A 27,500-nucleotide genomic window follows, 5' to 3' on the forward strand; every position below is an offset into this window, starting at 1 on the left:
TATGTGTGTGTTGGGGTGTGGTGGTATGTGTGTGTGTGTGTGTATGTGTGTGTGTGTGTATGTGGTATGTGTGTATGTGTGTATGTGTGTGTGTGTGTGTGTGTGTGTGTGTGTGTGTGTGTGTGTGTGTGTGTGTGTGTGTGTGTGTGTGTGTGAGTGAGTGAATGAGTGTGTGTGTGTACGTGTGTGTGTGTGTGTGTGTGCGTATGTGTGCATGTACGTATGTGTGCATGTACGTATGTGTGCATGTACGTATGTGTGCATGTACGTATGTGTGCATGTACGTATGTGTGCATGTACGTATGTGTGCATGTACGTATGTGTGCATGTACGTGCGTGTGTATATGTGTATATATATACATGTGTGTGTATGTGTGTGTATGTGTGTGTATGTGTGTGTATGTGTGTGTGTGTGTGTGTGTGTGTGTGTGTGTGTGTGTGTGTGTGTTGCAGTGTATGCATGTGTATGCATGTGTGTGCGTGTGTGTGCGTGTGTGTGCTTGTGTGTGCGTGTGTGTGCGTGTGTGTGCTTGTGTGTGCGTGTGTGTGCGTGTGTGTGCGTGTGTGTGTGTGTGTGTGTGTGTGTGTGTGTGTGTGTGTGTGTGTGTGTGTGTGTGTGTGTGTGGTGCGTCTCGTCGTGCGTGCGTGTGCGTGCGTGCGTGCGTGCGTGCGTGCGTGCGTGCGTGCGTGCGTGCGGGTAAGTGTGCGTGCGGGTAAGTGTGCGTGCAGGTATGTGTGCGTCCAGGTAAGTGTGTGTCCTGCTAACTGCACTGCTGGCATCTTATTTATCAAAGTTTGATACCCTTTTTATTTCAGCAGAGCTCTTTAGCAAATTTCGTTTGTGTCTGCAGACTAGTTCAGTAGTTAATGTGAAAGAAATGAAGGTTATAATTATCTCATGCACCTTTTTTCGAATATCTTAAATTTTTCAAACATATGGTGGAGACTAAAAACTAAATTTGGAGAAGGATGATCCTTACTAAACTACTTTAGCAGTCCTTAGATTCTGATTCTAAGGACTGACAATAAGAGTGATAACTATTGTAGGCCTATATTTTCCTCAAAACCTTTGCATATATGTGCAAAAACTGTTCACGAGGAAAAAGAAAGGGGAGGGAATCGACAGAGTCAGAGTATGAGTCAGAGTGAGAGAGAGAGAGAGAGAGAGAGAGAGAGAGAGAGAGAGAGAGAGAGAGAGAGAGAGAGAGAGAGAGAAGAGAGAGAGAGAGAGGAGGAGAGAGAGAGAGGAGAGAGAGAGAGGAGAGACCGAGGGGAGAGACAGAGAGAAGAGGGCAGAGAGAAGAGAGGACAGAGAGAGAGAGGGCAGAGAAAAGAAGAGGACAGAGAGAGAGAAGAGACAGAGAGAGACAAAGAGACAAAGAGAGACAAAGACACAAAGAGAGACAGAGAGAGAGAGAGAGAGAGAAAAAGAAGAGAGAGGAGAGGAGGAGAGGAGAAGAGAGAGAGCGAGAGAGGAGAGAGGAGAAGAGAGAGAGGGGAGAGGGAGGAGAGAGGGAGAGAGAGGAGAGAGAGAGGAGAGAGAGAGGAGAGAGGGGAGGAGGAGAGAGAGGAGGGGAGAGGAGAGAGAGAGGGAGAGGGAGAGAGGGAAGAGAGAGAGGAGAGAGAGGAGAGAGAGGAGAGAGAGAGGAGAGAGAGGAGAGAGGGAGAGGGAGAGGGAGAGGGAGAGGGAGAGAGGGAGGGAGGGAGGGAGGGAGGGAAAAGGAAAAGGGAAAAGGGAAAAGGAAAGGGAAAGGGAAAGGGAAAGGGAAAGGGAAAGGAAAGGGAAGGGAAAGAGAAAGGGAAAGGGAAAGAGAAAGGGAAAGAGAAAGGGAAAGAGAAAGGGAAAGGGAAAGGAAAAAAAAGGGGAAAGAAAAAGGGGAAAGGGAAAGGGAAAGGGAAAGGAAAGGGAAAGGGAAAGGGAAAGGGAAAGGGAAAGGGGAAAGGGAAAGGGGAAAAGGGGAAAGGAAAGGGAAAGAGAAAGAGAAAGGGAAAGGGAAAGGGAAAAGGGAAAAGGGAAAAGGGAACAGGGAACAGGGAACCGGGAAAAGGGAACAGGGAATAGGGAATAGGGAACAGGGAATAGGGAATAGGGAATACGGAATAGGGAATACGGAATAGGGAAGATGGAGGAAGGAGGAGGGAGGAGGGAGGGTGGAAGGTGGAGGAAGAAGGGAGAAGGAAGAAAGGGGGAGGGAGAAGGGAGATGGGAGAAGGGAGGAAGAACAGAGTGAAACAAAGAAACAGAAAAACATTGTCAATACTTAAATCAGTTTAAAATCATCATTCTACATTAACTTCTCCACAATGCAACCCTCAGAGAGGCATATATCTGATAAGTTATATTATGCTTTATTTATATTCTTTTGAAAATTAGTTATGATTAAAAAAAAAAGAATTAAAAACTTGGCTAATGCTGAGGTTACAGACAACCATGACCAATAACAGATCCTAGGTCATAACTTACTTTTACATTTTTTCTTAAAGTAGTCAATGGACACATTGATTTCATACTCCCACACTGAGCAAGGATGACTGGCAAGTAGTAAGGACTGCCAGATACTGCTTGATTACCTATACACACTTTCTGGTACTGGTAACTTTTTCAAACCCAAATGCTTTACATGCCTATACAACCTAAAGTGTAATTATGTCAGCCACAATGGTGGGTGGAGTTTAACCTATAGGAGACTAATAAAAAATATATAATTAGTTTAAACAGCTCAAATAACACAAACCACATTGTACTTGAAACTGCTGGAAACCAGACTGCCAGAACACACCTCTTGTCCACAACTCTACGAGATATGTTTTGTTCATTTTAAGAGATTTGGATATATCATACTCATAAAAAATAAGGATTATGCTACAAAATCCTATCAAAATATCATCTAATATTTCCCTAAAATACAAAATCTTGGGAAGTATAATCATACTACCCAAAACTGAAAGCTGAACTAAAAAGTGTAAAGGTAGCATACTATCAAACTCTAAGTTTCAAAATTCATCTAAGCCCCCAGGTCATTTCACTATCTACACATCAAATATAATGTTTTTTTCACACAGAAGAAAAAAGGAAATTTAATTCTTCCCACTGAAAGAGTAAAACCGTGCCTCCACCTTATTTTATATATTCTTTACTGACTTACAGATTTATCACAGTCATCCAATGTAAATAGAAGAGCATCACTGAAGCAATGAATCTGCAGTTGCTGACAAATTTTGAGAAGCAACCTCATCAACTTTAACTAGAATAAAAACAAGGTACTACTGATACTCATAACTTTTACCCATGTAATACCCAGTGAGACCATTCAGAATATCTTGTAAATCAAGACAGTTACAATAACTTAATAATATTTCCCTTCACTGTGTTCATGACCTTAACATTACAGAAAATGTTATGATATAATCCCATGCTACATAAGTGCAAATTTTTATGATTCAAATAATGGTATCTATCATGAAAAATGAAGAAATAATAGTTGACGAACCAAGACTTCCTTTGGCAATGATACATATTCCTAAGGCTGAAATAAAATATCTTCACTGACATGATATTTAAGGGTTCCTGTAAATTGAAAAATCACACTAGCAGCACTACTTAAATCTTCATAAGACCCACATCATCTATGTACACATAAACATCAAAATCTAAATACAAGTGTATATACATTTATATTTATAAATATATAAATGCATGTATATATGTGTGTGTGTGTGTGTGTGTGTGTGTGTGTGTGTGTGTGTGTGTGTGTGTGTGTGTGTGTGTGTGTGTGTGTGTGTGCTTGTACGTGTGCATGTGTGTGTGCGTGTGCGTGTGCATGTGTGTGCATGTGTGTGTGCATGTGTGTGTGCATGTGTGTGTGTATGTATGCGTGTGTATGTGTGTGTGCACACGTACTATGTACATCACACATATTATATATTATTTTATATATATACTTCTATTTATACATATCTGTATATATATTTTTCTGGAATATATATCTATATGTATATATTAATGTAAGTAGCGACTTTAAATTACAGAATTACAAAAATATTAAAGATTACTACAAATGTAAACACGGGTTAGCATGTGATGTTTCCTGGGAAAGTGCTAGTAAAAGGGTAGTGGTAAAATACAGACACTGAGGCAAGGAGACTTGATTACCCACATTTCCCTCACTGCCCATCACTGCTGTTGCTTCAACACATTCATCACTCTCAGCAGACTTACAGTCATACTCAAGGGCCTCACACAAGTACCTATCAAGAGCCTTATCACTCGACAAAAGAGACGGAACACAGATCTTACCCTCAGTCTTCATCCTCTTGATCTCGGGGATAAAACCCTCCTCCCGGGACCTCTTACAGCCAGCAACTGGGATGTGATTCTGAGAAATCCCATGGTTCAAGGTGATGTCTTGTCCCAAGTTATTATGGTTTTTGAGAGTGTTTCCATCCAAGCCATTTGGACATGTTCCATTTACTCCACAGGCCATTCTAGAGGCATTTCCTACTGAGTGTCCATTGGTAAACCCAAGAACTGTGCCAATCACATCCCCATTCGTAAACTCTAATGTGATCTTGTCTGTCTGACCATTTGGGGTCCTTCCTTGTCCATTTACAAATCCTGTTGCTACTCCAATCTTCTGTTCATTGGCCGATCCATTCTGACTAATGCTTACAGGAGATGCATCCGTTTCCATGTCGCATTCTTCACTGCCTCCATTAGCTTCAGCACTTGTTGACTGAAATCCATAATATCCATTGGAAGAGGTGCAGACACCATTATTTGCTTGATTTGGTAACTGACCATTAGCATTAGCAATTACTGGAGATGAATGGAAACCATTAGGAAGAATGTGACCATTGGACTGGACACGGTTTTTGACAGTCACTTCTTGGCCATTAGTGGACTGGGACAAGAGTGTATTTGTAAAGAGAGCAGAGTTTGAGCATGGAGGGAAGACTCCACCATTGAGTCCATGTGCTGGGATGCTCCTCGTTATACCACTTGCTCCTGTCATTCCATCTGGGGAAAAAATCATCAGTCAGTAACTCACAATACCAACTAGTTAATGATGGAGATAATTTAAATCTAGTGGGTTTATTTTTTTTTTTTTTTTTTTTTTTTTGTAAAGCAGGCTAGTTTTTTGACTATAAGTAAATAACCTAGTGCAGCATTCAACAAATCTTGCTTCACAGATTATTTTACTGGTTCAAGGTTTTCTATAGGATTGGATGAGCAAACCACTCTTTAGTTTTTTCTTTTCTGTTTTATAGATATAACCTGTTTTTAGAAGTAAAAAACTAACCAAAGTTACTAATTCAACCCATGCAATTGTCTAACATTGAGCTTCTAGGAGCAAAAGCATCTTCAAGGCTAATAAGAGATATGTGCTTAAACTAAAATAAATAGGAAAATGAAAATCTATTTAAAATATATAAAAATCCCTAACTCTCATATCTATTGAAGCAACCAGATGAAAAAGTAACTTTTAATCACAAATATACAAATATTTATACAGGATATAACTATAGACTTGACATAAAATCTAAAATGAAGCCTTGACTTTCTAAAAGCTTTTATTCTGTATGTGTCAATGTGTTTCTGAATATTGTGGATTTATTTCACTGTGTGGAGGATGAAGTGTGCAAAACCCATTTTTAACTATAAACAATACCAGCATTACAGAAACCTTGACAGCTACTACAGAACTGTATCTGGGTCTAAGTGTTAAACTGTCACAAGGGTTGGTTCTTACAGATATACAGCATCTATCAGTAAGTTTATGACAACCAGAAAAAGAAGTCTGATTCTGATTTTCAGCCAATCTTTCCTGCAAAGACATGACCACCCTAAGCTTCTTACAGGAAACGGTGAAGGTGGGAAAATCCTAATCCTGGAGGAAAGGTCACTCAAGATGGCATTCTTGGCATTTCTGCTATCTACAACCTTGACATGATCATACCACATGCCAACATCACTGAGACATCCCAAATAACCAAGGGGAAGGATCCTATCAGAAGTCCTAATAAGCTCCCTCACTTAGATTTAGTAGGTGGGGCTCCTACAAGCATCAAGACTAATGTAACTGAACCAGGTCAGGGTTTCAAGTGCTTTGTCAAGAGGTAGCAAGCCTACAATGCACTGTATGTAATGAATCATATGAAAGGTGACCTCAAGTAAACAATAAAAAGCAAAAAAGCAAGCAAGGAAGGAGACAGCTGAAGGAACAAAGGACAAAGAGCAAAAGGGGATAGGCCGTTAAGACACTGAACAACATGAGGCATCCTTTTCCAACCAGTGTTCCTGACCTTGGTGATCATTCAGAGAAAAAAAAACTCTAAGAAAATTGTTATTATTACTTTTATTATCAATATTATCATTTTTATTATTATCACTATAATCACTATGATTATTAATTTTTATAAAATAATAATAAGTATTATTATCATTAATATTATAATCATTATCATCACCATTATCACTGGTATTATTATCACAATCATCATTCATCACATCACAAAATCAACATCAACATTGTTATCATTATCATTATCATTACCATTATCATCATCATCATTATATTATTACCATTATTATCATTTCACTTTTGAACACAGGACTTGTGGCTTTAGTCATGGTAGTATGGTCATCTGTATTATTGTATTATCAAATTATGTGTTATATGTGTACAAAAATGGCCATGGTTACCATCCACTGGCACAGTGCAGAAGTTGTACTCTGGTCAGAATTTCAGCTGATTATGTTAGCAATGCACCACACAGTACACCAATAGCAATGTCTCTGATGAGAACGCAAAGGTGAAAAAGGGCAGTGATCTGGGTTGTCACAGCCATGAGGGAAGAGAGACTTAAGTCAGAAGGGAGACTTAAGTCAGCAGAGTCATCACCCCATGCTCCAATTCACGAGAAAAATAAAACAATGAAAAATACTTCAAGCGTATGCAAAACAGGATAATAGCAATGACTGAGATGACAAAATATCACCTGCTGAGATCTCAACTACAAAACAATCTAAATTTGGTGCACTGAATATCATCATTACAGAGACATCTGATAATTGGTGAAAATCTTGATGTGGATGACACAAGGAACACACTATGGCACCCAGTCAGTGGTAGTAATCAAAAAATAAATAAAAATCTGATAAGATCTGGTTCAATTAAATATTCCCAACAGTAACTAAATATCAGCATGCAAAAGTTATTTTGTTTCTCATTTAAAACAACTTTTACATTCAAAGAGAAAAGATTTAACTTTCTATTTTTAATTTTTTTTTTTCAGAGGTGGCTCTCACCATTTGTTATATCTCAGTAGTAGTCAATAAAATATGAACAGGCCCCTAAAATATAAAGGTTGTAAAAGAAAAAAGAAAAAAAAAGGTAATTTTGAGGGCCTTTTTTTGTTTTGTTTTGTTTTGTTTTTGTTTTTGTTTTTGTTTTTGTTTTTTGTTTTTTTTTTGTTTGTGTGTGTGTGTGTGTGTGTGTGTGTGTGTGTGTGTGTGTGTGTGTGTGTGTGTGTGTGTGTGTGTGTGTGTGTGTGATCATTATCATTTCCATCAAATTGTTTGTACTTTGGTGATATATTTACAAAGTGACCAGTTTGATAAAAAAAAAAATCAAATGAAAAAAAAAATATTAAATGGAATCAAATCTATTCAGGCATAACATTCTTGGCTTAACATTAGATGTCCTCAAACTAAAATGGAGAAACCATATAGAAAATAAAAAAAATAGATATCCTGAGTAGAATAAATATAATGAAAAAACTAACTTTATTAAACTGGGGAGCAAACAGAGAAACAAAAAATAGAATGCAGAAAAACAATCTATGGAGCAGCAAAAGAAACAAAATTAAGAAAACTAGAAACTTGACAAAATCAAGTACTAATGTCAACGGCCAGACTTATGGTAGTAGCGTAGAATGGTATTTTATGGGTAATCTTGACATAGTAAGACCCCTATACACCATAGAATTGGATTTTCTAATGGTTGTATGGTAGATGGAATGGTAGTTCAGGGGAACTCCACATTCCATTGAAGCTACAGAGTGTGATGTTTATCCTATGGTGTGGATAAGCCTTTATGGTTTTGCAGGGCACTATAGACACTTTGTCTCGGGGACATAGGGGTGATAATCTGTAGGCCTTGTAAACAAGGGCACCATTGTGCTCTGGGCTGGGTCAGGACAGTCAGGAGAGGCCAGGGCGCTGTCGTGGCACTTGTGCCACAGTTCAGTACTACCTGTCGTCGAACATGGACGTTCGCGAGGGTTTATCTTGGGTATATTACCGAAATTCCAGTTAAAATCGTACTGAATTCCGTGTGACCATACGAAGTAGACGAGACATGGGTCTACGCTCTTCGTATTCTCTAAGGGGAGAAATTGGACTCGTCAGAAGACGAGAGAACTCACTTGTATAAGTAAGTACACTATTAAATGTACAAAGTTATTTCATGTGTTTATAATAACCAATTTAGATAATACTGAAATAAGTGAAATATACAAAAAGGGAAGTCACACGTAAAATTGGACGTATTATTCTTATAAAAAGCACTGAGCCCGCTCCGGGGAGAGTGGATTAAAAATCTATTATCCAGTGCCCTGTACGCAGGAATATATTTGGGTTATATTCCACTTATTACCCACCTTACTCCAGGGAGTGTCAGGGGTGGTAAGAGAAGTATAACCTCAAATAGAGCACTAGGTAACACTAAGACTGGCAACTCCAATTATAGCTCTCCAAGCATTAACAAACATTCCACCTTTAACAAATAGAATAAAAGAACTTGAATGTATACAATTAACAAAAAACTATATAAACCAAATACAACACCAGTAAAGCAACAAATAACAAAATGCATTAAAGAATATAATCCTCAAAGAGATAAAAGATCACTAGTATACAGAGCTACAAAAACAAGAATAAATCTAAATCTAGACATAACTTCAAATGTGATACCAAACATATCCACAATAGCCCCATGGCATGATATCTCAGAGAACATACAAGCAAACTTTATGGATAATATAACAAAAAATACTCCTCAAATTATCATTAAAAAAATTTACCAGGAGCTAATAAATATTGATTATAAATACTTTAATAGAAAAAGAACCAGAATCAACAACAGCATCCTGAACAAAAATATAACAACTATTTGGAAATTATCCCTAAAATAGAAATCACTCCAACAGAACTATCTGCCACAAAACAAGGATTGAACCATGCAATAAACAATAAACTGACTAATACAATAATATTAAAAGACTCGTAATCATCACTACAACTAATACAAAATCCCAAATCATTACAGTATAAACAAATCACATATGAAATACAAAAACAAATACACTTTCTCTCAACACAAAAACAAAAGATTATAGTTCAATGGATTCCATCACATAAAAATATATAGGGACACAAAATTGCGGATCTAGCTGCAAAAAAAGCCAATGAAATAAATAATCCCATGTCCATACCAAATTGCATCATAAAACAAATCAAATTCAAAAATACTAAACAATGGGAATCAATTTCGAAAAGAATCACAAAAAATTATCTCATCAAAGATAACATCCAAAAACCATGGACCAGAGCCAAGTACAGCAAATTAGATACAGGCATCACAAGACTAACAACCAAACACACAAGACTAAAACAACACCTATATAGAATGAAAGTGGAAAATGACCCTTTCTGCAGATGGTGCATGAATCAAGAAGAGACTATAGAACATATGTTACTACAATGCCCAAGTATAGAACAAAAGGACAAAACTAAAACATGCTTTAAGATGAGTGATAATAAAAGATATTGATATAAATCTTCTAATTACAGGTGCAGATCAACCATCTACAATAAAGTACTACATATTGAGACATACAAAGATTTTCCTACAAACAACTAAATTAATTTATATAATTTAAGAGATAAGAAGCCCAGGCAAAGAGGATCCAGGCGATATAGACAACAACAAGTCTAAAACCCTATAAAAAGAAAGAAGAAATCTATTCAGTAATACCAGTACTGCTCCTAAAACAACTTCCAGCTTATGTCTAGATAGAAAAGTATGTTGGGAAGCAGTTAAGGGGAGTAGGCCTAAATGCAAAGTTGACAATCATAAGTGAAACTGATCACGCCAGCAATGCATAGACATCAAGAATTCAAGAATTAGAAAGTAAACCTTAACTTAACAAACAAAAAATTATATGTTAACCATAGTTTCTAGTCTCCCTTCTCCCCCCAGGCCACTGAGGATAAGGAATAGATCTTATATGTATAATAAGCATACTTAAATAAAGAAAATTTTGTAGAAACTAATTTTTCATGTCTGTTTTCCTGCAGGAAAATTCTGAGTAAAAATCTTAGAATTTCATTATAGTTTCTGAATAGAGTTAATTTGTGACCAAAAATTCATACACCATCCTTCCTATACTGCAGAGCTTCTACTCCATGCAAGTCTGTGATCCTGGAGCAATGATAATGCCATGTTTTAGGCAGGCCTAACTATAACAAGGGAGTTTCCCAAGTACCATACACTATGGCTGCCTAGGATAGCAGCAAGATGCTTAATCATACTGCTGAAAGTAAATACCCATTCTCCTGCATCTTGTATAGCTGAGACAGCAGTTATACCAGAGCATGTAAATGTGTAGAGCAGGCCAAGCTGCAGAAACTCTGATATTGATATATGCTTATTTTAATTACTGCAAGCCAACACATATCAAGAGTAGGAGTCCTGAATCTGAATGTCTTGAGGGATAATCTAGTTGAAATGAAAGGTCCACATAGCCAAGTAGGAAGCATATATGATTTCCAGGCATTATGATACAGTGATAAAGTATGTGAGCCTGATAATATCAATTTGGTCAGTAACATAAACCAAGCAGCCTGAAAGACCTAAATCTCATCCATGGATCTGGAGTCAAAAGAATGCTTGGTACTAGAATGATGAAATGCAAAGGACAGTGTAATCCTTTTGTCTTTGCATAGCATGTACATTATTATTTTTTTTTTTAGTTTTTTTTTAAAGTTTGGTTAGATTCCATTTGATACAATGGATATTCTTTGGTAACTGCGCTGATTTGACTCACGTGTTAGCTGTGTCTGATCGGCTGACAGCCTTGCCCGCCGTGGTCCCAGCACAGCAGTAACCCGCGACAGTTGCAATTCTCGCACCTGGGCGGGGCGCGAACGCGACCTAGGATGATGGAGGCCGACACTTACATGTATAGCCGGAGGCTAGTACAGTGGCTAGTACATCATGTCAAGAATGGCCATAATGCCAGGAATAAGTACCTAATGCCTCTACTACTTCAGTCTGATCACAGAAGCCCTTCTATCATGCAGACTTTGCATCATGGTAGCTGGATACTTTTAAGGAAATATGAACCAATAAAACAGCACTATGAACCCATCATTTCACACATGTCTGTATCAAAAAGCCATATACCATGACTTTATCAGTGCATATACATGGCATGAAAACATGCATTCAGCTCATGCACTAGCCTTAGCCTTTTCGACTCAAGCTGGTACATGGGTGGCAGAGGGGGCAAATGATTGAACCACTTTACTGTGCTTGAAGTGGACAAGGAGACACAAGTGAACAACATGACCAAGCAGAGGCAGATAGGCTGCCTCTAATGTACTCTGCATGGGCAGGCATTAGTGGACTACAAGCAGAATTGTGGCACTTAATAAAACTAATATTTCCAAGCCTGGTAACTGAGATTCCATCTTCTTTTGGGAAGAAATAAAACCAAATGAGATTATTTCTCACCTAGATGAGCAAGGCAAGCAAACTCCCTTCAATGGTACTGAATCAACTGTAGTAAAAACTGGGACCCCTCTATGAAAAACCTCCATTGTTTCACCTTGGCATGACTACTAAAATAAAAATGACATAAATCATATGCATAACAAAAATGATAAGATGGAATCAGTAGTACCAAGAATTTAAAAAATAAACATACAAATGGTACAATTAAATTGAGATCCCTACCACTCTTGTGCTAGCATTATGAACCATATAAAGGAAACTTTAAATTTATTTCTCTTAATTGCAAAAAATCACTAATTTTAGCAACCTTCCACTGGAAACAAAAAACCTACCTTGCTTGCCTTGTAACTGCTGCAGATGATTGGCTAGATCAGTGAAACCACAAGCACTGGCCAGTTGGACAGCTGTTTGATCATTATTGTTACGGATCCTGTTGGGAAAGTAGAGGCAGAATAATAAATGTGAGAACTAAAGAAAAATATATCAATATTGTATGATCATAACAATTATGGTGAAGGTGATGGTCCCTTTCTCCTTTTCCTAAAATCAAAATGTTTTTCCAATCCTGAAACCCAAATATAAAGTCCTGTCCATGGAAAGGCAACTCTAATCCTTATAATCATATATCTCTCACCTCTTAGAAACTGCAAATCTTAAAAGCTAGACGTTCTTCTAAATTCTCCCTCTCTGAACTACTCCATCCCATACCAAGTGTTTTACTAGTATTACAGTTACTCACTTAGCCAGTAATCTGAAAATTAAATATCTCAATTATTTAATTTCTTTTTACTAATCACAAAATCTATAAATCCCCCCCCTAAACCAGAATACCATATTAAAGGCCTTCTAAGAACAGACAGATTCAATTTCTCCACCAAGGCTAAATATAAACAACATTGTTTTCTCCACAACTACACAAAAATACTGCATTACTGTTAGCCACTGAGCAAATTACTGGTGTTATGCACAGAAATTCCCTCTTTTGCCAAGTTCAACTCTGAGTAAATAATTAAATAATACAAAATTTTACATTCTCTAAATACTCTTAAGTATTTAAATATATTCATATTTAAAACACAAAATCAGTGTCTTATGGCAGCCTATCAGTATAATGTTACTGAATGCCCTTGATTATAAAACTCAGAACATAAAATTAGTATCTTGAGTCAGATTATCAGTATTATGCTAGGCTAAATGCAGTAATGATAACAATAACATTAAATCAAATAATAATAACAATAAATAATCATCATAATAAAATATTTACAAAATAAAAACTATAATAATAAAAATGATAATAATAATAATAATAATAATAATAATAATAATAATAATAATAATAATAATAATAATAATAATAATAATAATAATTATCATCATCATAATTTTTATTATTATTATTATTATCATAGTTATTATAATCATTATTATTATTATTATTATTATTATTATTATTATTATATTATCATCATTATTATCATTATTATCATTATTATCATTATTATCATTATTATCATCAATATTATCATCATCCTTATTATTAATGTTTTTATTATCAATTATAATTATAATTAAAATTATGATAATGATAATGATAATGATGATGATGATAACAATAATAATAATAATAATAATAATAATAATAATAATAATACAAATAAAATAATAATAATAATAATAATAATAATAATAATAATAATAATAATAATAATAATAATAATAATAATAATAATAATAATAATAATAATAATAATACTACTTCTACTACTACTACTAATAATAATAATGATCATAGTAGTAACAATAGTAATAATAGTAATAGTAATATTAACAATAGCAAAAGTAATAATATTAGTAACAATAATAATCATAGTAACAATAATAATAATAGTAATAATAACAATAGTAATAAAAAAATAATAATAATAAAAATTAATAACAACAACAACAACAACAACAACAACAACAACAACAACAACAATAATGATAAAAAAAATGAATGAAAAAAAATAAATAAAAAATAAAATAAAATAATAATAATAATAATAATAATAATAATAATAATAATAATAATAATAATAATAATAATAATAATATTAATATTAATATTAATATTAATATTAATATTAATATTAATATTAATATCAATATTAATATTAATTAACATTAATAATAATAATAATAATAATAATAATAATAATAATAATAATAATAATAATAAAAATAACAATAATAATAATAACTGTGGTGGTGGTGTGTTGATAGTGTGGTAGTGATGTGGTGGTGGTGGTGTGGTGATGGTAGTGGTGTGGTGGTGGTGTGGTAGTGGTGGTGTGGTGGTGGTGTGATGGTGGTGGTGTGGTGGTGACGGTTGTGTGGTGGTGGTGTGGTGAGGTGGTGGTGGTGGTGTGATGGTGGTGTTGGTGTGGTGGTGGCGGTATAGTGGTAGTGGTGGTGGTGATGTGTGGTGGTGGTGTTGTGATGGTGTAGTGGTGGTGTGGTGATGGTGTGGTGGTGGTGGTGTGGTGGGTAGTGGTGGTGTAGTGGTGGTGTAGTGGTGGTTGGTGGTGTAGTGGTGGTATGGTGGTGTTGTGGTGGTATGGTGGTGTTGTGGTGGTGTGGTGGTGGTGTGATGGTGTGGTTGTGGTGTTGCTGTGGTGGTTGTGGTGTGTTAGTGGTGGTGGTGTAGTGGTGGTGGTGTTTTGGTGGTGGTGGTGTTGGTGGTGGTGTGGTGGTGGTGGATGGTGGTTGGTGTGTGGTGTGTGTGGTGTGGTGGTGTGGTGTGGTGTGATGGTGGTGTGGTGGGTGGGGTGTGGGGTGGTGGTGGTGTGGTGGTGTGATGGTGGTGTGGTGTGCGGTGTGTGTGGTGGTGTGTGGTGGTAGTGGTGTGTGGTAGTGGTGTTGGGTATGGTGGATGGTGGTGGTGTGGTGTGGTGTGGCGTTGTGGTGGTTGGTGTGGGTGGTGGTGGGGTGTGATGTGGTGTGCGGTGTGATGTGGTGTGGGGTGGTGTGTGGTGTGGGGTTGGATGTGGTGTGGGGTGTGTGGTCGTGGCGGTGGTGATGTGGTGGGTGTTGGGTGGTGGTGTGTGGTGGTGTGTGTGGTGGTGTGGTGGTGTGGTGTGGTGTGGGTGGGTGGGTTGTGGTGGTTGGGTGTGTGTGTTGTGGTGGTGGTGGTGGTGTGTGGTGGTGTGTGGGTGGTGTGTGGGTGGTGGTGTGGTGTGTGGGTGGGTGTGGTGGGTGGTGGTGGTGTGTGGTGTGTGGTGGTGTGGTGGGGTGTGGTGGGATGGTGGGTGGTGGTGTGGTGTGTGTGGTGGTGGTGTGTGGGTGTGGTGGTGTGGTGGTGGTGGTGTGGTGGGTGTGGTGTGTGGTGTGATGGGTGTGGTGTGTGGTTGTGTGTGTGGTTGGTGATGTGGGTGTGATGGTGGTGTGGTGGTATGATGTGGTGGGTTGTGGTGGGTGGATGGTTGGTGTGTACGGCTGATGTGTTGGTATGTGGTGCATAGGGTAACGTGATATGATGGTGTGGGTGAGGTATGGGGGGTATGGTGTACGCCTATGGATATGGTGGTGATTAATGGGGTGGCGATGTGGGTGGGAGTGTAAATTTGTGTGGTGATTGCTGTGGTTGGGTGTAGTCTGTAGTTTGGTGTTGGTGGTGGTTATGGTGTGTTTGTGGTGTTTGATTGTTGGTGAGGGTTGATGGTGGGTTGGTGGTTGAGGTGGTTGTGGATGTTGTGTGTGGTGGTGTGTGATGGTGTGTGTTGGTGGTGGTGGTGTTGTGTGTAAGGGTTCAAACTGTATTGCAAGCTTAGTAGAGGCATGTATTGGTTTACCGCTTGACTCTTTATGTGAGAGTGCACACTAGACACACGAGACATGATGGAAACGGTGAGGCGGGTCATGTGTCTGCCCATCCCGCCCTCAGGGCAAAGGCTGGGTCAACCTTACCACATCGGGCGCTGGTCACGAACTGTCGGGTCAGGCGAAGTCAGATAAAATCATCATCTACGCCCTCGCTGAGTCGATATTTCCTATTTTGGACTTGGAGCCATGTAGTAAACAGCCACATAGTCTATTGGTAAAATGGCTTACAGAAATAGGTTTATGTATATGCCATATTGCTCGTCCACCTACTCATGACTTGCCCTTGAGGCGCCTTAGATTTGCTTCAAGGGTGACCCAACTTTGGCTGGTTATCTCGCTCTCGCAGGCATTGTTCTTGGTGCATCTTCGTGGCTGCTCATCTCTGCCATCCTCTTCTTCTTGATCCTTGGTATAATCTGTTCGTGTTCGACGTCCACACGTCTTCGAAGGTCTCGCGCAGGTCTACTTGACTTTGGATTCGTCTGGACTTTCTCATAGTCCTGTCCAGGTCTAACTCGGCGGCATCCTCGTCCACATGTCCTCACAGATCTCGTCCAGGTCCTTCTCGACTGCATGCTCATCCACACTTCCTTATAATCTTCATCTGGATCTACGGGCGTCCAGACAGGGGCATTCTCTTCGGCATCTCAGGAGGGCTGATACCTGCGCTGACGAGCTCCTAGAGTTGAATGGATCTGTGGGCGTTAAGGCAGGCGGCACCTATCCACAGCATCCTGGTACCTGCGCTGGGGACTTCCTGGTCCTTCGCTGGATCTACGGACGTCCTGGTAAGCTTAATACCTGCTCTGACGAACATCCTTGCCACAGCATCCTAAGGTGACCGTTTCTGCAGCAGGGTCCTCCTTCGGTGCCGTGTCGGTTATCGTCGGTCCGACTGCTATATATAGTCGGGGAATCAGATCATACGAGTAAGGGCCAGATAGTAAGAGAAAAAGAAAGGCAACAGAGAAGAGGGGGTGTTAAGTACCACTAGCCGGTTATTTATATAAATTTTGCGGTTTTTAATGTCCATATTTAACTTTTTTATCTTTTTTTTTTGTTATTTATTTAACAAAGATCACAAAGATAAAGAAGAAAATAGAAGAGTGAGACGACGTAGCCATCGACATGAACCTGACTTTAACTACCAACCATCTCTGATAGATATGAGAGTAGATAAGGGAAATGACAATGGCAATCCACAAGGATTTACTTGAACCAGTTGTCGCCACACAGAGATGAAATAAATGTAATTTGTACATCATGTACAAGTCAACTGACAAAAGAGATACATCATAGATCTTTGCGCCGGCAACTTACAACAGCAACAAACCCTATTTTTAGAAAAGGTTTCAATGTCTTTTGCTCTGCATGGATGAGTAAGTGTGTGTGTGTGTGTGTGTGTGTGTGTGTGTGTGTGTGTGTGTGTGTGTGTGTGTGTGTGTGTGCGTGTGTGTGTGTGTGTGTGTGTGTGTGCGTGTGCATGTGCGTGTGCGTGTGCGTGTGCGTGTGCGTGTGTGTGTGTGAGCGACAGCGAGCATGAATGAGAGTGAAAGTGACCTCACACAGAAAAAATGTATCACAAACACGAAGATTAATGTTCAATATAACAAAGCAGATAAATTAGCAATGCTAGCTAAATAAAATTATTTCAACTACAACATTCAATTCAACATTTAATATGTGACAGAATGTATGCATTAATGAATGGTGACATGAAAAAAAATATTTGGAAGCTTTATAGCTAGCGAATATTCTCTAGGTCAGAAATCTGAACTGCCGAGGTAGCCATGTCTAGCCATGCATGTCAGACTTCATCGACAGGGGAATCTTATACCCAAAATGCCGTACATTGAAGCAAACCGTGCCTGGAAAATATAAATAATCTTCTGCATATTTGTGATGGGTGCTCGTGACATTCCCTACTGTTATCTAACTACACAAATCACACGATTGCTTAGGAATTACCCAAAACATGCAAATGAGGGTGAGAAAGGTGTGATTAATAAGCAAATGATTATTCTATCTTAAACCCTTGTCCTACGTTAATTATTGGTCGTAACTGCGGGTCACATCAACTTAAAAGTTGCCAATCGAACAAATAGAATACCTACTATTGAACGTCGGAGCGGAGATTTATTAGGCGATTTACACAACCCTGGGTTATATCAGTATCCCTGTGCACTTTGATATGGGGGAAGATCCCATGCTATGTTCAAAATAATAAATTTATATTTATGGAATGTGTCACCAATGAGCAATGTAACGGTGCTACGTTTAATCCCCAAGGTGTCAAGAAAACAACAACCAATTTATGGGAAAAAGAAGCGGCCTTCTCTTGCAGTTGAAACAATATAAATCTCTAATAATTGAGAAAAATTAATTAACTACTTAACTAATAAATGATATTCATGTTTGTTGACCACATACCATCATCATCATCATCATCAAGGGGCTAACGCCAATGGGGGCACATGGCTGCATCCACTCTTCGCTTCCAGCCACAAGGATCCCTTGAGGTGAGTCTCCAGGCAGGCCCATGGCCCATCTCTAATTCCTTGCAACAGGTCTCGTCGAGCTGCCCAAGCCATGATCTGGGTCATCCTGGGTCATCCCACAGGTCTCCTCCACCCAGGGTTGTCTTGCAGAGAGACAACCTGATGGGCAGGGTCATCCACAGGGAGATGAGCTAGGTGCCCACATAGCCTGAGTTGGCAATCCCGGATTATGCAAGTAACAGGTCCCATGCCAGTCTCACGGTATAACTGCCGGTTGGACACGGTTACAAAAAGCATCAAGGTGAGACTCCAAAACACTGGATAGCGTCCAGGTTTCACTTCCATAGAGCAAAACTGGCAGTATCAAGGCCTTGAAGACACGCAACTTGGTCCTTCTGCATAGGTTTCCAAAACATCTCCAAATGTCCTTTTTGACCGATTTTCATGGCCCCTTTGCCAGACCAATCCGTCTATTGACTTCTTGGTTTGACAGGCCAGAGATATGGACTATGCTACCAAGGTATGAAAAGCTCTCTGTAACTTCAACGTCCTCGCCGCAAGCATGGATCAACTGAACAGGTTCCCCTAACAGGCCCCCAAAGTCCTGAATCTTGGTCTTGGTCTAGGAGACCTCTAGGCCTAGGGGCTTCGCCTCATTGCTAAATGCATCAAGAGCCGCCACCAGTGACTCCAAGGACTCAGACAGGATAGCAACATCATCAGCAAAGTCAAGGTCTGAGACCTTGATATTGCCTAGTATTGCTCCACACTGACTTTGGCTAGTAGCTCTGCCCATTATCCAGTCCATACAGGTGTTGAAAGTGTTGGTGCAAGGACACAGCCTTGCCTCACCCCTGAATTAACAGGGAAGAAGTTCGACAGACCCCCAACACACTTTACAGCACTTTCAGTAGGCCAATAATCTGTGTCGGAATTCCCGAGTCTCGAGATCCCCCATAGCGATTCCCGATGCACCGAGTCAAAACATGCAGGTAGGCAGTGCAAAGGCCATTTACCAAGAAATGGCCTTCAACCTCCTCAGCAAGATTCCTGATGAACTGTTCTTTGTCCCTTCTCAGCAGTGTCTGAGCCTTACGCACCATGGAGTGACACAAGACTTGATTACCATTCAGCTGAGCCTTGCGACACGCTTCAGTGGCCTCTAATGTCTCCAGGGAGATGGAATTCTGCCTTGCACTCGGGCGTACGCCAATGGACTCCTGAGCTGCTTCGAGTGCTACACGCTTGAAGAACTCCCACAGAGAAACTGGGTCCGTCAGGTTGTTGAGTTCTGTGAATCGGTCAGAGACTGCCATGGTGAACCCAAATACCACATACCATGATTACACGGTAATGCGATCTGAGGTCAGAAGAATAGTGTGAGAAAGTGCCATTTGCTGTCACTTTACAGTTTTACCCCACTAAACCAATGGCTTAACACATTTACGGGGGAAGAAGGAAGGGAAAAGAATCTGAGAGGCCCAAAACGTGTACTCACCTAGTTTTGTAGTCATGTCTTCGGGAGCGGTCGAGCGTTATTTTTTTTTTGGAAGTGGTGTGTTCGTGTTGCAAGCTCAAAGGACGCAACAGCTCCGCTGCTACCAGTTATAACGGAGTCAGAACCATAGTACAATGGCTGACAGGGGTAATCAACGTACTTATGACTAACAACACATGCAAAGGGTAACAGACACGGTAATCCTGGCACGGACTTTTGTTCAGGCGAGGGCCCAGAAAAAATAGTTATCTACGCCTTCGCTGAGTCTATAGTTCTTATGTTAGCTTGGGCAAAATGTAAAAAGCCACTGGGCTATTTGGGAAAATGGCTTAAGAATAGGCTTTTGTATATCCTGGGGGTTTGTGGTGGTGTGATGGTAGTGGTGTGATGGTGGTGGTAGGGGTGGTGGTGGGGGTGTGGTGGGGATGGGGGGGGGTGGTGTGGTGGTGGTGTGGTAGTGGGGGTGGGGTGGAGGTGGGGTGTGGTAGTGTGTGGTGGTGGGGGGGGGTGGTGGTGGGTGATGGGTGGTGGGGTGGGGTGGTGGTGTGGTGTGGTTGGGTTGGGGGGTGGTATGTGGTGGTGTGGTGATGGGGGGTGGTGGTGGTATGGTATGGTGTGGTGGGGGTGTGGGGTGGTTTGGGGTGGTGGTGGTTGGTGGTGGTGGTAGTTTTTGGTGGGGTGGTGATGGTGGGGGTGTGGTGGTGGCGGTGATGGGTGGTGGGGGTGTGGTGGGGGTGTGGTGGTGTGGTGTGGTGGTGGTGGTGGTGGTGTGGTGGTGGTGGTGGTGGTGGTGGTGGTGTGGTGGTGGGTGGTGGTGGTGGTGGTGGTGGTGGTGGTGGTGGTGTGGTGGTGGTGGTGGTGTGGTGTGGTGGTGGTGGTGGTGGTGGCGGTGATGGTGGTGTGGTGGTGGTGGTGTGGTGGTGATGGTGGTGTGGTGGTGGTGGTGGCGATGACGATGACGATGACGATGACGATGACGATGACGATGACGATGACGACGATGACATTGACGATGACGATGACGATGACGATGACGATAACAATGACGATAATGATGATGACAACAACAAAACAATAACAAAAATAATGACAGAAACAGAAATGTTGGGAGAACCCATGCATGCTGGTCAGTCTATATAAAGGATCTCCGAAGTGAACGATATCGACTCCTGGAGGTCTATGGGACTAAATGCTTGGGGGTCAAAAAGGGGTCAATAAACATCAAGGCCATTTAATGACGATCTTCATCATCATTATATTCATCATATTTAAATTCATGATTATAATCCTGATCATAATAATGATAATAATAATAATAATAATAATAATAATAATAATAATAATAATAATAATACAATAACAATAATGATCATTTTCATTATTATTATTAATATTATTAAAACAATAACAATAATAATTATCACAATTATAATAATAATAATTCATAATAATAATAATAATAATAATAATAATAATAATAATAATAATAATAGCAACTACAATAATAATTATGATGATGATGATGATGATGACAATGATAATATGTAAAGTAAGCGATACTCCTCTCTCCCTATTTCACCCTCCTATCTCTTGCCTCCTCTCTCCCTTTCCCTCCTACTCTACCTTTCCCATTCTGCCACCACTTCCTTACTTCAAATCTTCTTCAAATTCACTCCTGCCCTTCCCACTTTAAGCCCTTCTTTTACCCTTCCTCCTTAACCTCCCCCACCCCTTTCATTCCCTCATCACCTTCCCTCCCACCCCCATCACCAACAACAATTATAAAAATAACAACAATAGTAAAAACAGTGAACATAAGATTAATATTAATTGTAATAGTAATAGTAATAGTAATAGAAATAGGAACACCAACAGCAAGAGTAAGAGTAAGAGGAGCAAGACAAATACAAAGACCATGAGTAAATAAGTAAAAATAAAAAGAACAATTATGAGGACAATGATGATAATTATCTTCATAGTTCCTAGAAGTGTCTTTGGGAACTAATATATAATTATTACCTTCATGTGACAACTTCATTAGGATAACTATAATAATATTTTTTATCACCATTATCATAATTATTATCTGCTTTACAGCCATTATTAGTACTAAAAACATCAGCAACACTGGTAAGGCATTTGTCCATAATAACCACAGTCAGTGCTGAGAAAAGCATGACTTACCCTAAAGTAGCTTTGTTCATTGCAAGGAGATTTACACACTCCACAGACCCAGTTCGAGCAGCCTTGTGAAGGGATGTCTCACCCAGGTAGTCCTGTTAAACAGAGAATGTTATATGTAATGTTTTAAAATAAATTGGCTTCTAATTAATGCATTCTCTGCCCACAACTATTAAACAATGATCACTAAAAATAAACATTCATTACAATAAAGACAATCTTTTGTAAGTCTTTTACTGTCGCTAAAATGTATATACATAAGCATTTAATACATATATATAACTGTATACAGTAGAATAATAACATCAGTAATAATAGTACTGCTGTTATTGTTATATTACAACTATTTTAATACTAACACTAAGACTTTTATGAATACTATCAATAATTATAATTTACTACAGTAACAAAATTAAAGTCATAGTAATAATTATAACAACAATAATAATAATGAGCAAAATCATCATTTCATTACAGGATATTCTAACAGTAATAATAAACTGCAAAATTCATGAACAAGTACCTGTACCTTCAAAAATATATGGAATTGTTTAATATGTGAATCACAAAATTCTGAAGACATCATATCAATATGATGATTACATATTTTGAATTGTGCAAATATTAATTTTCATTCATACCCACCTCAACTATTCATGTATGTGCATTCACTTTATCATTTTCATTTCCTCATGCATATTACCTACTCACTTAGTCTGACAACAGTAACAGCTTGCCATTGAATAGTAAATCAATGTAAATATGGTCTCTTAACCTATAGGCCTTTACTTTACTCTGGCAGGGAAAATATGGTAAAAATTATCCACAAACCATATCTTGGAATCAAAAGAAGGCTAGAAGACATAACTTCCATATTTATTCCTATTACTTTTTTGTATTTTTACTTAAGAATGCACAAGTTAGGCCGTGGTAGCCGAGTGGTTAGAGCATCGGACTCAAAGACTGTCACGACAGCAATCTGAGTTTGAGGGTTCGAGTCACCGGCCGGCGCGTTGTTCCCCTAGACAAGGAACTTCACCTCGATTGTCTACCGTCATGGGAGTCCACAGTCCAGTGACATGTTCTGTGCCAGTCCCAATTCAACCCCGATGAATGAGGAGGATTGACGGCAGGAAGAGCATCCGGTCGTAAAAACGTGCCAAACCATAGTGAAGATGCGGATACAAAGAGTGGAGGAAGAAAATCCACACCGGTGACCTCGACTAGGGAATAAAGCCAGAAGAAAAAAAAAAACTTAAGAATGCACAAAATAATCAAACAGTAGCATTAATATCTCAATGCAGTACAATTCTCTTCAGACAATTCCAGATAGATTGAAAAAATGAAAAATTATGAAAGAAATTGCAGATAAACAATAAGGATTTAGACCAGGAAACAGCACTCGTGATCAAACCACACACTTGAAAATTAGCATTATCACTGAACTCTGATCAACAGAAACCAAAAGTGAAACATCCTACAGACTTACAGACTTCTTTAAAAATTGACTAAGGTGCCAGACAAGGATGCATTCTCTCCCCACAATTTTTTAATCTTTATGCAGAATAAGTAATGTGAACTAACAGAACCAACAGAAATGACCAACAGAATTTAAACAGCCACATAAAAATCAAGACTGCTTATAAATGTAAGCAAGATGAAAGTTATGATCACTGATAAAGAGAATTTTGACAATGAAAGCCTAATATTAAAAGGAGATGTAAAGAATTTCCCTATCTAGGAGAAGTTTTAAAAGATACTTATGGAGACACAAAAAATCAGAAAAAGAACTGCAAAGCAAACATTTACTAATTTCACTGTTAAACATCTAACTTGATCAAGACTATATGCTAAACATAAAATGTCTTTTGTTCCTTTCTGCAACATATGAAGCAGTACTGGGATACAAAACAAAGAGACAGATAAAGAATTTATGTAATTAAGTTGAGGAGTTACTGTCAACTTCTGCATGTTCAACAGACCAAGAAGCACACAAAGGAATCAGTCATAAATGAAATCAGAAACTGCTCAATGAAATCAATAAACCATCTCTTTAGTTGGACACAAGACACAGAGCAAAGGTCTGGGATATGACTTGCTAAGGAGCAATGTGAATGGAAAGAGAGAACAAGGCTAAAAATAAAACATGAGGCTGAGTACTGTCGGAGAGATAAGAATGGAAGAGGACAAGAAGAGTTGAAGAGCCTTCAGAATTTTGCAATGCATATATTAAACAAATTCATATAATTTTCAAGGTGTAAAAATTATAGTCAGTCCATTATGTAACATTGATAATGATGGTCTCTTCAGACTGATGGATTGATAGATTGATAGTTATATAGATATATATACAAAAATAGACATAGACATACAAATACATATACATATATGCAAACATATGCATATACATACACACAAATACATACGTGTGTGTGTGTGTGTGTGTGTGTGTGTGTGTGTGTGTGTGTGTGTGTGTGTGTGTGTGTGTGTGTGTGTGTGTGTGTGTGTGTGTGTGTGTATAGGTATACATATATCTACGTATAATATATATATTTATGTATATAATACATACATATACATATATATATATATATATATATATATATATATATATATATATATATATATTATAGATAATACATTACATATATAATCTTAAATAATACATATGTATAAATATGTATATATACATGTGTATATGTATATACATATGTATCTATACAGATATATGTATACAAATGTATACAATTTATATATGTATATATGTGTATATATACATGTATAGATATGTGATTATATGCAAGTAGAACAACAAAGGGAAGTATAGGAAAACACCCGAATATGCCAAAGGACCTTTTCACATTTACTGCTTCATCAGGCATATAAGACAAGAGATACATAATTAGGTGTGCGATGACCTTGGCTAGTTCGTGGCTCCCTGTTGCGGTGTTGAAGTTGTTAGTTGAATGGATGAAAGCCACTTCTACCATCTTCTTTGTTGTGGAGCAGGTCTTGCTTTATGATGGAGGCCGGGACCACATAGGGAGAACGCAGTCGGTGTCAATGTAAGCAATGAAGGTGCTCCTATTGTCATGTCATCGGAGAGCGCTGCGGTATTGGTCTTCTTCTTCTTTCTTCTTTTATAGGGTTTTAGAGTATATATCAGTCTATACTCCCTGGATTTTTCTTTGTGGTTCTTATTTGTTTTCAGATTATATCTATTATTTTGTGCTCTGTAGGAAGATTTTTGTGTCTCAGAATGTAATACTTCTCCATGTGTGGTTGATCTGCACCTGTGATTAACAAATTCAGAACAGGATTTTGTTATTAATCTTGTTTAGTGATTGTATTAAAATATTTCTGTATGAATTAAATTTTGGGCATTGTAGGATTAAATGTTCTTGTGTTTCTTCTTGATTGTTACACCAGGGCACACTGGATGTTTCTATTTTTAATTTGTACAAGGGTTTTTTAAGTTTTGTATGTTTTGTCATATTTCTCGTTATGCTCACATCTATTTTTCTGTTTTGTGATCTTGCCCATGGCTGTGAATTGTTATCTTTAATGTAATAATCTTTCATGTTTAATGTTTAAATTAGTTATAATAAAATTTAAATTAGTTATCCTATTTCTTGTTTTTTCATTTTTATATATCTTATTATATTTGTTGAATTTTGCATCATGGTTATGGGATCTTTATTTCATGTGCTTTTTTGGCAGCTCTATCTGTTATTTCATTTCCTTTAGTAATCTTATGTGAAGGGGTCCTTGTAGTTTATATGTTGTTTTTTGGTGTTTTAAGAAATGTAGTTGGGACTGTATTTCATATATTATAATATATGAAATACAGTCCCAGTTAAATACAAACAAATAATTATAATTATTTGTTTGTATTTAACTGGTTTATAGTATTTTTTATTGTTTGTTTAGATATTTGTGAATCAGTTAAGATTACAGTTTTTTTGTAGTTTATTGTTGTTTATATAGTTAAGAACTTGTTTAACTGCAAACAGTTCTGCTTCTAATATCTGTGTGTTGTTTTGTAATTTCCAGATTGTTGTAATGTTTTTGTTTTGAATATATATTGCTGCTGTTGTTGATTTTGGTTCTTTTGTTTTTTATCCATCTGTGTATATTTTGTGATAATTTTGATATGTTGCATTTTCTAATAGGTTAAAGTGTTGCTGTATCATTTGGTTTGGTGTGTTCATATTATCCATGAAATCTGACTCTATGTTTTATATGTTAAGCACTGTGTTAATTCTTAAATTTATTTTCCATTTTTTGCAAGTTTCCATTACGCTAAATACTAGTCATCTTATCTTTATTTGGGTTAAAATCTATGTTCTTTAAGGTTAAATGTTGAAATGGCATGTTATCTTGCTTTACTAATTTTTTAATTAACTGGATACATTCTAATTCTTTTATTCTATTTGCTATTGGTATTTGATTTGTCAGTGCTTGTAGTGCTATTATTTGTGTTGATCTGAAGGATCCTGTTGCAGTTCTTAATGCATTATTATGAATGGTTTCTAATTTTTTTAATTCTGTCTGATTTGTTGCACCATAAATGGTGATTCCATATTCTATTATTGGTTATATATATATATTACAGAATTTCATATAACTTTCTCTATTAGCTCCCCAAGTTAATGATAATATTCATAATATTTATACAATTCACTGTTTTTGTTTTTACATGTTATGTGATTTTTCCAAGTCAATTTTGGTGCATCAAAATTTAATACTAAAATGATATGATTATTTGTGAATTCTATTTCCTTGTCTCCTATTTTTATTATAGGATATTCTTTTTTTTTTTTGCTCGTGAAACACATTAGTTTATTTTTTATTAGGTTTATTTTAAGGTTCCATTTATCTGACCAATCTTTTATTTAGGTTAGGTATGCTTAGCTTATGTTCTACATTATTTTTTGCTTCTATTAAATTTATATTTGAAGAAATTAGGGTAAGTCATCTGCATATATTACTTTATATATTTCTTTTGATATTTTTATGTCTGACATGACTATATTGAAAAGTATAGTCAGTAAGTATAGTTTAATGGGGATCCTTGCGGGAATCCATTTATTATTTTCCCGGTTGTTGAGTTTTGTTCTCCAATATGTACTTGAAAGGTTCTTTCAGTTAGAAAATTATTTATTTATCTCAATACTTTAACTCCAAAAATTACATATTTTTTGGGTGGGAGTTTGTAAGATTCTCGAAGCACAAAAGTTTTGCTATGACTCTTTCTTCTTTTTCAATTATTTGTTTAGTTTCTGCTAATAATTTTTTATAATTTAATCTATTTTCTGTGTTCGGTCTTCTCCTCCATTTATTATAGACGTTATTTCTTTTCTTTATTATTTCATTGCATTTCTCATTCTACCAGAGGTTATTAGGTTTGTGGTTTATCATTTTATTATCAAAGCCGGAATGTTTTTCTCCAATATCTTTTATTAGTTTCAATAGTTCTGTTAGTGAATTTATATTTATATTTGCTTGATTTAGTTTTGAGTCATAAGCAGACCATCCTTCCTCTGTAAATCTCCATTTCCTTTCTAATATTTTTGATGAGATTTGGTAGTTTTCATCTTTTATTATGACTGGTAGGTGGTCACTATCTAGATGTGGACCTGTTGTTATTTTTAAGTGGCT

The 27,500-nt window shown here is 37.7% G+C and overlaps 1 protein-coding gene across 3 annotated transcripts in view; it reads right to left on the bottom strand.

Annotated features, from left to right (window-relative positions):
* LOC119579350 (ankyrin repeat domain-containing protein 10-like) overlaps nucleotides 1–27,500 on the bottom strand; it is a 211,603-nt gene that overhangs the window by 85,203 nt on the left and 98,900 nt on the right. For all 3 annotated transcript variants that reach the window (XM_037927112.1, XM_037927113.1, XM_037927114.1), the window contains exons 3-5: nucleotides 21,843–21,934; nucleotides 12,131–12,228; nucleotides 4,298–5,017 (exon numbers count right to left, since the gene is read on the bottom strand). In XM_037927112.1, the coding sequence (XP_037783040.1) occupies nucleotides 4,298–5,017; nucleotides 12,131–12,228; nucleotides 21,843–21,934 (910 nt within the window). The remainder of the gene's footprint in view (nucleotides 1–4,297; nucleotides 5,018–12,130; nucleotides 12,229–21,842; nucleotides 21,935–27,500) is intronic.

Source organism: Penaeus monodon, chromosome 12 (genome assembly GCF_015228065.2).
Source record: "Penaeus monodon isolate SGIC_2016 chromosome 12, NSTDA_Pmon_1, whole genome shotgun sequence".
NCBI lineage: Eukaryota > Metazoa > Arthropoda > Malacostraca > Decapoda > Penaeidae > Penaeus > Penaeus monodon.